Source organism: Propithecus coquereli, unplaced genomic scaffold (genome assembly GCF_000956105.1).
Source record: "Propithecus coquereli isolate 6110/MARCELLA unplaced genomic scaffold, Pcoq_1.0 Scaffold519, whole genome shotgun sequence".
In the NCBI taxonomy this organism is placed as follows: Eukaryota; Metazoa; Chordata; class Mammalia; order Primates; family Indriidae; genus Propithecus; species Propithecus coquereli.
Window position 1 is genome coordinate 239,605 of NW_012151052.1, and position 12,209 is coordinate 251,813.

The following is a 12,209-nucleotide window of genomic DNA, read 5'->3' on the forward strand; positions in this document are numbered from 1 at the left end:
GCTATGTTGCCCAGGCTGGTCTTGAACTCCTGACCTCAAGTTATCCTCCCATCTCAACCTCTCAAAGCTCTGGGATTATAGATGTGAGCCACCATTCCCAGCCATAGCTGTACTTTTAAAAAAATAACCGTTTAAATTTTAGAATACTTTTACATTTACATAAAAGCAGTGGAGATAGTACAGAGAATTCCCACGAAGCCCCCCTCCACTTCCCCTGTTGCTAACATCTTACATTAGTGTGGTAAATTTGTTATAATCGATAAACCAATACTAATACATTATTATTAACTAAAGTCCACACTTTATTCAGATTTCCTTAGTTTTTATCTGCTGTTTTTTTTCCGTCCCAGGATTTCATCCAGGGGGCCACATTACATTTAGTCATCTGTGTCTCCTTAGGCTTCTCTTGGTTATGACAGTTTCTCAAACTTTGTATTTAATAACCTTGACAGTTTTGAGGCATTACTGGTCAGGCATTTTGTAGAATGCCCCACAATTTGGACCTGACTGGTGTTTTTCTCATGATTAGACTGGGGTTTTATGTTTTGGGGAGGAAGGCAATGGAGGGGAAGTGCCATTTTCATCACATCATATCAAGGGTACGTTCTGTCGACATGACTTGTCACTGTTGATGTGAACCCTGATCATCTGGCTGAGGTAGTGTTGGTCAGTATCTCTACTCAAGTTTTCTTTTTTCCCCTTTCCATGCTGTACTTGTTGGAAGGAAGTCACTATGTGCAGCCCGCGCTTACGGAGCAGGGAATCACGCTCTACCTCCTTGAGTGCGGAGTATCCACATAAACTATTTGGAATTCTTCTGCACGGGAGATTTGTCTATTTTCCTCTACTTATTTAATCATTATTTACATCAGTATAGACCCATAGATATTTATTTTATACTTTGTGTTATAATTCAGTACAACTTTATTTTCTTGCTCAAATTGTTCCAGCATTGGCCATTGGGGACTCTTTGAGTTAGTTCCTATATCTCTTTGACACACCCCATCATTGTGTGTTTGTATGTGTTGCATGTTGTGTTTGTGTTATATTTCACCCCAGGTTCATCTTCTGTATTTCCAGCCCCAATCTGAGAATCAGCCATTTCTCCAGGGAGCCCTGGTTCCTTTTACTGGAGAATGGTATTAGAAACCAAGATCTGGGTAACCTGTCTTCCTTTCTATTTAAAATTAATAAATAATTTTTTTTTAATTTTTAAGATATCTTCAAATCTCTGAAATGATAGAATTTTTCACTTATCACTAGTGGCTTCCTTTCAATTGGTTATACCTTGCTTTATAATAATTCCTTGTGAATTGACCAGTTTTACTATGAAGAAAGGATTCATCCTGCTGTCCATTTATCCTGCTAATTCTGGCATTCTGAACCGTCTATAGCATAATGACACAGTATGTACTTGGGGGGTCAAGTAACAGGATTGGGTAAGCCTCAGAAACCATTTTTCTTGATATTGGGGCCAGCAATTTTAAAAGTCTAAATGACAATGTTTTATTACCTAACATCACACCATTCAGGATGTGAATAAATGGAAACAGCTGCCTTTTCAGCCCAGGGCTATCTTGCTCTTAGTACTTGGGATTTATTCCTAGGTTTGTTTTTCTATAGCTAACATACCTTTGAAGTTTACTTTGCTCTTAGGACTCGAAGCAACAAACCAGGAAATAAAAGAATGCTAAGACAACCATGGGTTCTGGAGAACAGCCGCCTGTTTCTCTGCTGCTGGTCTCACGGGTCTCCTTCCCTTCCAGGTCTGACGGAGATGGCGGTCTTCAGTTGTGAGGCCCACAATGACAAAGGGCTGACTGTGTCCAAGGGCGTGCAGGTGAACATCAAAGGTAAGCAGCAAGGCCAGTGTTCTTGAGTGTGTTCTGGGAGCTGTGGGAGCACAGCGTGAGCTCTGTGGACAGCTGTCCAGCTTTCCACAGCTTTCCGGAGTCCAGGCTTTCCTGCTGGCAATCTTTGTGACCTTGGACAAGTCACTTCACCTATTTGGTTTTAGCATTCCTCTCTGAAAAATGAGGATAATTACAGAACTTACCTATTGTTGAGGCTTAATGATCTAAATGCAAGCAAAAGCACCCACAACAGTGCCTGGCACATAAGTCTTTGATAAACATTCACTAGCTTAGTTCAATAAGGAAATAAGCTACACTTCATCGTATTAACTCCAATTTTCAATTTTCCCTCTTCCACCCTGAACTTGTCCTCATTAACTCTGAAGAGCCCTGGAGATAGGGGTGGTTTGGGGCATGATCTAGGGAATGGACCCTGTCCTTTCCAGGTCAGCGGGGCCTGACACCAGTCTCTGCCAGCTACTGACTCAGAGGGAGGAGTGGAGAACAGGTCAGAGTCACTCTTCCGGAACCCAATGTTCCCATCCGTCTATCTCCTAATCGCCCTCTTCCTCTTGCTTCCTCTGAGCTAGGATTTCACTAGGGCTGTGCACCATGCCTGCTTGGCAGTGAATTACAATAACAGAATTAAAGGCATGAGGGTCCCCCAGCTAAGTGGAGACATTCCAATCCAACCCATCTACCTTATCCTCCTTCTGTGGAATCCAAGGTGTTTAAACCTGAAATTTGAAAAAAGGGGAAAACCCACAAGTGAATGCTGTCTTTTTTATCTCTTTTTAAATCATCGTCATTACTCTCTCATAGAAATTCAAGCAAATTTTATGTTTTACTATTTGATCTTAATTTAGATATTGAGAAGTAGATATTGCGCTCATATTGCTTTCACCTTATCTTTGGAGAAACAATGCTGGGAAAAAGCAGGGTGTATTTAATAATGAGTTAAAGGTTGGGTATATACAGAAGGGGATTCAAAATTATAAAATATGTTATACTCAAAAAAGGGACTGTTTTTGGTTTCAGCAAATCAACTGGATAAAGGCTATGAATGGGCATTTTCTAAATGTTCACTGGAATAAGAAAATTAGCAAACTGAAAGTTATTACTGGAGGAAATGTATAACTTCCTTCCTTTGTTACAAATCTCATTATTACAATTTTCAAAAGATATGTTGGGAATTTCAGAAATTCATGAGTGGGTGTAAATTTGTAAAGACATTTTCATAAAGTATAAATCTCTTAAAGTTTAAAAATGTATAAAACGAGAAGCACTTCTGTAAGTTCCTGCTTCACACAGAATTTCAGCTAAGATTTTATTTTATTAAATCCTATTTCGAAAACTTATGTTTTTGAAGCCATTTATTGTAAAAGTTAAATTTATACCAAGGCAACCAAGAAAAGAAATGGTCAATTAATGTGTTAACAAAAAGCAACCAAGACTGCTTCCTTCTAATCTGTTATTACCATGGTATATGTGGTCAAATTTTGATCTGGAAAGGCAGATACTTTAGGCCAGTTCTACAAATAATCTGCTCAGGGGAGTGAGTCAAACACTGCTGCTTCTTCCCCACTCACCAAGCTGTGTCTACTAGTAAAACCAAAGCTCCTGAATCACGTGGTACCCAGCGCACACTTAATATGGTCCCAGCCCACCCTTCTCCTCCTCCCCTGCCCATCCTGCCATCTCTGCTCCACCCCCACACCTGCCCCAGGCCTCCCGTGGAGCAGTGCTGTCACTATTCCCATTTAGAGAGGGCATGTAACTGTGCCCAGGACCAGACGGCTGCTCAAGTAGACCAGGCTCCCAGTCCCTGCTGGTACTCACGCCCGTCTGCTTGCTGTCCCCTGCCGTAGGCCTCTAGTGTCCTGTTGAGAGACATAAGCTCTGGGGTCAGGCAGACATGAATTCAGGTCCCCATTCTTCTGCTTACAACCTCTCTGTGACCTTGGGCAAGGTTTTAACCTCTCCGATCCTCGGTTTCCTCATCTATAAATGAGGATTATAAGACTACCTCTCCAGTAGGGTTCCAGTAATGATTAAATGAAGAAGTCCATAAAGTGTCTGGCACATAGTAAGCACACAAAAATGTTAGCCATCATTTTTGATTATGAGTGTAATTATTATTCAGAATTAAATTTAGCACAAAGAAGTAAGATTCCTCACACTTCAGATCCTCCTGAGATGCTAATTGAAATAGCTATCCTTGTCCCACGTGCAGCCAAGGTCATTGCACACTCATTATTGTACACGCACACCCCTCCCCCAGCAGATGCAGTTGGCTCCTTTGCTTAAACTGACTCTTACCTGTTTCCTCGGCCTAGAAAGCTTCTCCCCCTGCATGCACACACATGCATGCACATACACACACATGCATGCACATACACATGCACGCACGTGCACACACATGCGCTCCTGTGGCACCTTTCTCTTCTGGGCACAGGGTGCTGTTATCCTTGGTTAATGTGGATCTCCCCCAATGGGCCATGCACTCCACGAGGGCAGGGCAATGACTCTTTGTCCCTGTTTAGTGAACTAGTGCCCACATAGGTGGCTGCACACAATAGGGTCTTGAACATGTGATCAGTAAAAGACGTGAATGTCTCCACATCCTTTTCCAGTTAAAACATCTCTTCGTTTCATCAATAGGAAAGTGGGTCTGTGTTCCACTTCCCTGGTCCATCACTGGAAGACTTCTGTGCAGGCTAATATGATTACCCTCAAGCTAGGGTGGCTTCTCTTAAAGATATGTATTTCCTTTTGTTAATCTCAAAAAACTAAAACAAGCTGGGTATTAATGCATTTGTTTGGTAGCTGTGGGCTCCCGTGGTCTGTAATTGTGTTTGTGTATGTGTCTTTGTTTTTACGTAGCAATCCCCTCCCCACCAACTGCAGTCTACGTCCACAACAGTACGGCACACAGCATTCTGATCTCCTGGGTCCCGGGTTTTGATGGATACTCCCCCTTCAGAAATTGCAGCATTCAGGTAAACCTCCAGGATGAAGAGGGGAGTGGTTGTTTGGTGCTTTGTGGATCTATGTATTTTTCTTCCTCCCGAGGATGGGCACGGAGGACATTTCTCCACCTCTGCTCAGAATCCCTTGGCCTCCCGCCTTCTCAGTGTCCACCGTGCCCACACCATTCTGTGCCCATGCTCTGTCCATGATGCTGCTTCCTTCCCATGCCTGGTCCGGGGCCCAACAGAAGAGAAACGTGTTTCCAAGGGAGCACATCATGAGACCAGGGAGAATTAATTTTAAGGTACAAAAATATATCACTATATGAGGGCTGGCTTGTGGCCAGGAGTTGAGGAAGCCAGGCACTCCTTATTGTGGCTCCTCGTGGGCTGGTGGCAATGAGGGACAAAGGGCCAGTACAAGGTAGGTCATCTGTGCTAGTAAGTGTAACAACTTAGCCAGCATCTCCTGGGAGAACCTGGGGATTACAGGCCTTGTAGAGTCTTCAGCCATTTTTACCCATACCTAAAATTGGTATGAAACAGGAATATCAGACACAGAGGTTAGCCATCCTACGCTCTGCTCTTGAGTGTTCATTTCACAGAAATACAAACAGTGCCAATAACACTACTGTTTACTGAGCACCCACAATGGCCCAGCGACTTTGCAGACCTTGTCTTAGTTAAAACACACCACCCCTCCATCCAGGCTCAGAACACTCACAGCCTATGAGTGGCAGAACCAGAATTCTAACCCAGGGAGCTCTGATGCCAAAAGCAGAGCTCAGAACCATCAGCTCTGCAGTCTCAGGAGAGACATTGCACGTGAGAACAGGTTATTGAACATGCTAGGATTATCTGCTGAAGATATGAATGCATTCTGCCTTGTACTTTATCATACAGTAGGATCAGGAATTATCTTTTTAGTTTCCTAAATGTCTGGTCTTATTAGTTAAAAACATGTTAACCTGACACAAGCCAGTCATGCCAATTCGGCTTAGATAAGTGACTTCCAAAGAATTTTATGTTGACAACTAGATGTTTTTACTACCAAGAGGAATTAATTTCTCTGTTCTGAATGCCTCCCACTCTTATCTAACAGCTGTTCCTTCTCTGAAGAGTAAAAACATGTATTATCCCCAAAATAGCCTCCTCCCTCAGCCCACCACCCCCAGCCTTGCTTAATTCTTATGCAACTTGAGTACTAGGAAGTGTTAGGAATTCTTATTGTGTCTACAGTTCCTCCCCAAGGATATCCATTTTTTAACAACTTTTTTTGAAATATATTAATATTTCACATACCATAATATTCACTCATTTAAAGCATAAAATTCAATTTTTTAATATATTCAAGAGTTGTGCAACCATTGCTACTGTCTAGTTGTGTCAATATTCATAAGAGATGTTGATCTATAGTTTTTTGTGTGATAGCTTTTTCTGGCTTTGGTATTAGTGTAATACTGGACTTATAGAATGAGTTGGGACATATTCCTTCTTCTGTTTCTTGGAAGAGTTTGTAAAAAAAAGCCATGTGGTCCTGGGTTTCTCTATGTGGGAAGTTTTTTGAATATCAGCTCAATCTTTTTACTTGGTATAAGTCTATTCAGATTTTCTATTTCTTCCCGAGTCAGTTTTGTAGTTTGTGTGTCTTAGGAATTTGATCATTTTATCCAAGTTATCTAATTTGTTGGTATGCAAAATAGTTCATAGTATTCCATTATAATCCTTTTGATTTCTTTGAGGTTAGTGGTAATGTCCCCTACTTCATTCCTGATTTTAGTAATTTGAGTCTTCTTTCTTATTTTTCTTGGTCAGTCCAGGTAAAGATTTGTCAGATTTTTAAACAATAATTTATTATTTTAAAAAATAATTATTATTTTAAAAAATAATTTTTATTTATTTATTTATTTTTGACACAGGATCTCACTATGTTGCCCAGGCTAGTCTCAGACTCCTGGGCTCAAGCACTCCTCCTGCTTCAGCCTCCCAAGTAGCTGGAATTATAGGCACGCTCCACCGTGCCTGGTTTGTTACTTTTATTGATCTTTTCAAAGAACCAACTTTTGGTTTTGTAAATTTTTCCTATTGTTTTTCTAATTCTCTATTTCATTAATTTCTCCTTTAAGCTTTTATTTCCTTTGTTCTGTTTGCCTTGGCTTAGTTTGCTCTTCTTTTTCTAGTTTCTTAGGGTGGAAGGTTAGTTATTGATTTGAAAGTTCTTTTTCTTTAAACATAGGCATTTATATTACACATTTCTCTTTAAGTACTGCTTTAGCTGCATCCCATAAGGTTCTTTTGTTGTTGTTCATCTCAAGTTTTTTTTCATTTTCCTTGTGATGTCTTCTTTGTCCTCTTGGTTTTTTAGAAGTGTGTTTTTTTAATTTCTACTTAATTGTGAGTTTCTCAAATTTTCTCCCTTTGCTGATTTCTAATGTTATTCCACTGAATTTGGAGAATATACTTAGTATGATTGCAGTCCTTTTAAATGGATTAAGGCTTGTTTTATGGCCTGAGTTCTGTCCTGGGGAATGTTCCCTGTGCGCCTGGGAAGAACGTATACTCGGCTGTGGTTGGGTGGAGTGTTCTGTCTGTGTTGGTTGAGTCTAGCTGGTTTACGGTCTCGTTCAGTTTTGTGTTCCCTTGTTGATCTTAGGACTAATGGTTCTATCTGCTATTGAAAGTGGAGAAATGAGGTCTCAGTTCTTATTTTTGAATGGCTTATTTCTCCCTCCTCCCTTCAATTCTGTCAGTTTTTGTTTCATGTATTTTGTGGCTCTGTTGTTAGAAACAACTAGGGCCTGTTTCCCTGGGAGTAGACAGGTATATATGTGGACATAACTGAAGCATGGATCAATTCTTTTCAAAACAGTTACCAAGTTGCTGAGCTGTTTGAAGAGTCTGAGAGGACACGAGGTGCCTTCCCACACGAGGATGGCCCACTCCAGGGAGACTCTGAGGAGGTGTGCCACCCTACCTCGAGAGAATGGGTCTCAGGGTGGACGCGAGGTGGGGTAGGACAGTTGGAAGGTCTGAAAAACACCAGGTCACCCCTGGAGGTAGAAGATGATCACACACAAGCTTCACCTGCTCTCTCTCTGTCGTGGCTTTGGGTGTCCATGTACCACATGAAGAACCGTCCTGGGACAGCCAAATTCCAGGCCCTTCTTGCCCATCCTGGATCCCGTGGTGCTGGATGTGCTTATTCTGTCCTTGTCCCCCTGGCTAGCTTGGCCTCCAATCATCCATTCTCCCTTCCGTCTCTGGTAGGGGTGCCAGATTTACGACATAAGAATACAGAACACCCGTTAAATTACATCAGTAATCTTGTTACATACCTACACTAAAAAATTATTTGTTGTTTTTCTGAAATTCAAATGTAACTGGGCATCCTTTATTTTCTCTGGCAGTCCCAACGGGGTTAGTCAGCTCAGGCTCTAGAAGTTATATGTTTATATTCTATTAACAGTGTATTCTTAGTTTTGAAAGGACCAAGTCTAGTTTTGTAAAATTATAATTTTAAACTCTGACTTGGTAACAAATGAATGTTTTGGACGAGGTTCAGATCCACGCACTAGCAGGACACACCCGCTTGCTTCCTTTGGTGCTGATGTTGGTTCCTTTCTTCACCCATTTTTGGGCCACGTACTCCATTCCTATTTTTAACTCCCTCACGTACTTCTTGCCACTACATGGCCTCTTTTCCCCTAGGACCCACTGAGGACTGTTATAGAAACCCCGTCTTCTTCCAGGAACATGTTCTCAAAGGGTGTCCCTGTGCCTGGAAATGCTCCTCGCATGACTCCGGAAATGGGGCGGGGGTGGACAGCCAAAGGTTTCCTCCCCCTTAGCTTTGGTCACCAGGAAGTAGGTGCATACACTATGTGAAAAAACAAAAAGTAGTATCTGCCAACAGCCACCACCAAGATAAGCATACTGCTTTTTGTCTCTCCTCTGGTGGGTCCTCAGGCCAACTGGTACTTTCTTGGCCCCCGCCCCCCCACCATGGGGTCTGAGTCAGAGGGGACACTCAGCCCCCACACCACCCTCATGGTACCCACTGGGGCATCTGGAATTCCAAAATGTTTATTTATGGCCCCTTGGCCTAAATTTCAAACACACATATTCTAAAATAACAGCATGATATATCCACAGCCTATAATTGCAAGCCAATTATTAATGGGAATACATTTTGTGGGCTGAAGATTTTTTTCCCAAATTGCTTTTGGTTGCTTCTGTTTTAGCCAATACCATTTTGTCTCTTCTGATTTTATAAGAACTACACATGGTAGAAATTTTGAAAAAGCATATAGTTGAAAAAAATCCCAAACTCTCTTCTATGCCCATTCCCAGAGAGGAGCTATGCTTAAGGGAAAAGGTGGAAGTTTGCCTGGGACTAGATTTTTGCTGGGAACGCCACTCTCCTGTGCATGCATGCATGTGGAGAGGATTGTAAAGAGACTAGTAGAGTCTGTAGAGGAAGATGAGGAGATTTGGAGAAAAGTTGCTGGATGAGGGACAAATGACTTTTTCCTTTATCTCCCCCCACACAAAAAAAAGCCATAAAATCTGCATTACCTATGTGTGCTTTTGGAGTTGAGTTTCCATTGGGACGGAAGTAGGAATAAAGGATACACTAAAACTAGCCTTAAGGCAAGATTCTTCAGGTTACATACTAAAAAAAATACAGATTTTAAAAAATAAAATAAAATCAAGAAACCCATCTTCTAAAGCAGGATTTGGAAATAATTTCTTTAAAAGGCCAGATAGTAAATATTTCAGGCTTTGCCAGCCACATGCAATATCTGTTGTCTCTGTTGCATATTCTGTAAACAGCTGAAAGAAAAATCAAGAATTGAAGTAGCTCTGAGAGAGGAGGCGCTACTTTATTTTACAGTATTATAGAAATTATAATCATTCTAGTATTACAATTATTTGCTCTGTTACCTGGCACAGTGAGAGTGGTTAAATTAGGCATTTTCCTCAGGTCATTGCTCGGGCAGCATGAATAACGCACAGTAATGCCAGTGGGGAAAATGCGCTTGTTCCCTGAGAGGAAGCAAGGCCCTCCCCTCGGAGAAGAGGAAGGGCCACGTGCGCTGAGTGCACGCCTGCCCGCGTCTAACATTCCCACCACCTTACTATTAATAATGCCTGGTCCACATTTTACTCTCATTCAGGTCAAGGAAGTCGATCCGCTGAGTAATGGCTCAGTCATGATTTTTAACACCTCTGCCTCACCGCATCTGTACCCGATCGAGCCGCTGCAAGCCTTGGCCAATTACAGCATCGGTGTTTCCTGCATGAACGAAATAGGCTGGTCCGCAGCGAGCCCTTGGATTCTGGCCGGCACGACCGAAGGAGGTAATTCCTGGAGTTCAGGATGAATATTGCCCCTGATGGCATGTGATTGAACAAACCCTTTTCAGGAGCCTGATTTGGAATTTAAACTTTGCTTCATTTGGACTTTTCTGGAGGAAAATTTTATTGAGGTGGCCAATGAAAATGGGAAAGATTTTTCCTTCTGTACTCAAAAAGGGTTTAGTGACAAAACTTAAATTTGTCATATAGAGATAATACTTTCTTTTACGTAGGAAGATAACATGCCTTTTAAAACGTTATTTTTAATTAAAATGTAACAATACACAAAAGCTATTATTCATAGCATCAGACTCAAGAAAAGTAACGATGTGCGGATGCCTAACGTTCACCAAGCACCCACTGTGTGCCTGGGACCCTGTTAGGTGCTTTCCACGCATTATTTGGTTAGATCTTCACAGCGACCCTATGCAGTGGATACTATCGTCTCTATATTTTCTTGGCCAAAGTGAATCGTGTTTACATCTTTAAAGGTTTTTCTGTGTGTTGCTTTTGATTTTGGAGACTTTTTTCTTTTCTGTGAGTTTTGGAATGACTGTTGCAGCTCTGTTAACTTCGAATTGCAGTTTCCGCTACTGCCTAATTTAGAGCTCTCAGTTCCTCTGACTCTCCCGCCCGCCTCTCTGTCCTCGTAAGTCAGCGCTCAGTCTTCACGCAGATGGCGGGACAGGTCCAGAGCAGGAATTTTGAGGGCTTGATCCTTGCATGAATCCTAGTGCCAAAATTGGAAAATATCTTCTTTTTTCAAATGTAAAAATAAAGCCTTTGAAAGCAATTTTGATATGCTGTATTTCCAAAGTGTCTGCTATGATTTCTTCTTTGACTCAGTGGTTATTTAGGTATGTAATTTAGTTTCCAGAGACCTTTGTATAATAGTATTGATTTCTAATTTAATTTGATTGGGGCAGGGAACATAATTTATATGACTTGACTCCTTTTAAATTTATTAAGGTTTGTTTTATGCTCCAGAATATGATCATCTTAGTAAGTCACCTGTGTGTGTGTGAAGGAATAGAGTATTCTGTTCTTATTGAGTGTTCTATAAATGCCAACAGGGTCAAGTCGGCTGATAGTGTTTTTCAAATCTGTATCCTTACTGATTTTCTGTTTACCTATTCTATGAATTATTTATAGAGAGGTATTGAAGTCTGTGGCTATAATTGTGGATTTATCTATTTCTATTTGCAGCCTTAGCAGGTTTTGTTTTAAATGTTTTGAAGCTCTGTTATTTTGTATAGAAATGTTTAATATTACTATGCTTTCCTAATAAATTGACTACTTGATCATTATGAAATTACTTTCTTTATCCATGATAATATTTGCTCTGAGATTTACTTTGATATTAATATAGCTACTCCAGCTTTCTTTGGATTACATGCTATAACTTTTACTCATCCTTTTTTTTTTAAGAGACAGAGTCTCACTCTGTTGCCCAGACTGGAGTGCAGTGGTGCCATCATAGCTCACTGCAGGCTCAAGTGATTCTCCTGTCTCAGCCTCCTGAGTTTTTGGCTCTACAGGTGCACACCACTGCACCTGGCTAAATTTTGTTAATGTTTTCTAGAAATGGGGTCTCACTATGTTGCCCAGGCTGGTCTCAAACTCCTGACCTCAAGCAATCCTCAGTCTCTCAAGGCATTGGGATTACAGGCATGAGCCACTGTGCTCAGCTCTCATTCTTACTTTTAACTTATTTGTATGTTTATATTCCATATGTGTTTCATATAAGCAGCATATACTTTGTTAAATATATATGTACATTCAGAATACACCTTGCTTTTTAATCCATTCACAATCTCTATCTTTAAATTGAGGTGTTTAGTCCATTAAAATGTAAAGTGATCATTCGAATGGGTAGGTTTAAGTCCATCATATTTTCTGTTCTATCTGTAATTTCTTCTCCTTTTCTCCTTTCCCCCACTTCTTTTGGGATAGTTAAATATTTTTATGATTCTATTTTATCTTATTTTTCTTCAAAAGTTTAAAGGTATTTCTGATTTTTTTTTTTTTT

The 12,209-nt window shown here is 40.8% G+C and overlaps 1 protein-coding gene across 1 annotated transcript in view; it reads left to right on the forward strand.

The window, feature by feature from the left end:
* MERTK (MER proto-oncogene, tyrosine kinase) overlaps window positions 1-12,209 on the forward strand; it is a 104,914-nt gene that overhangs the window by 42,564 nt on the left and 50,141 nt on the right. The window contains exons 5-7 of the mRNA XM_012656782.1: window positions 1,767-1,853; window positions 4,737-4,852; window positions 10,000-10,183. Of these exons, the coding sequence (XP_012512236.1) occupies window positions 1,767-1,853; window positions 4,737-4,852; window positions 10,000-10,183 (387 nt within the window). The remainder of the gene's footprint in view (window positions 1-1,766; window positions 1,854-4,736; window positions 4,853-9,999; window positions 10,184-12,209) is intronic.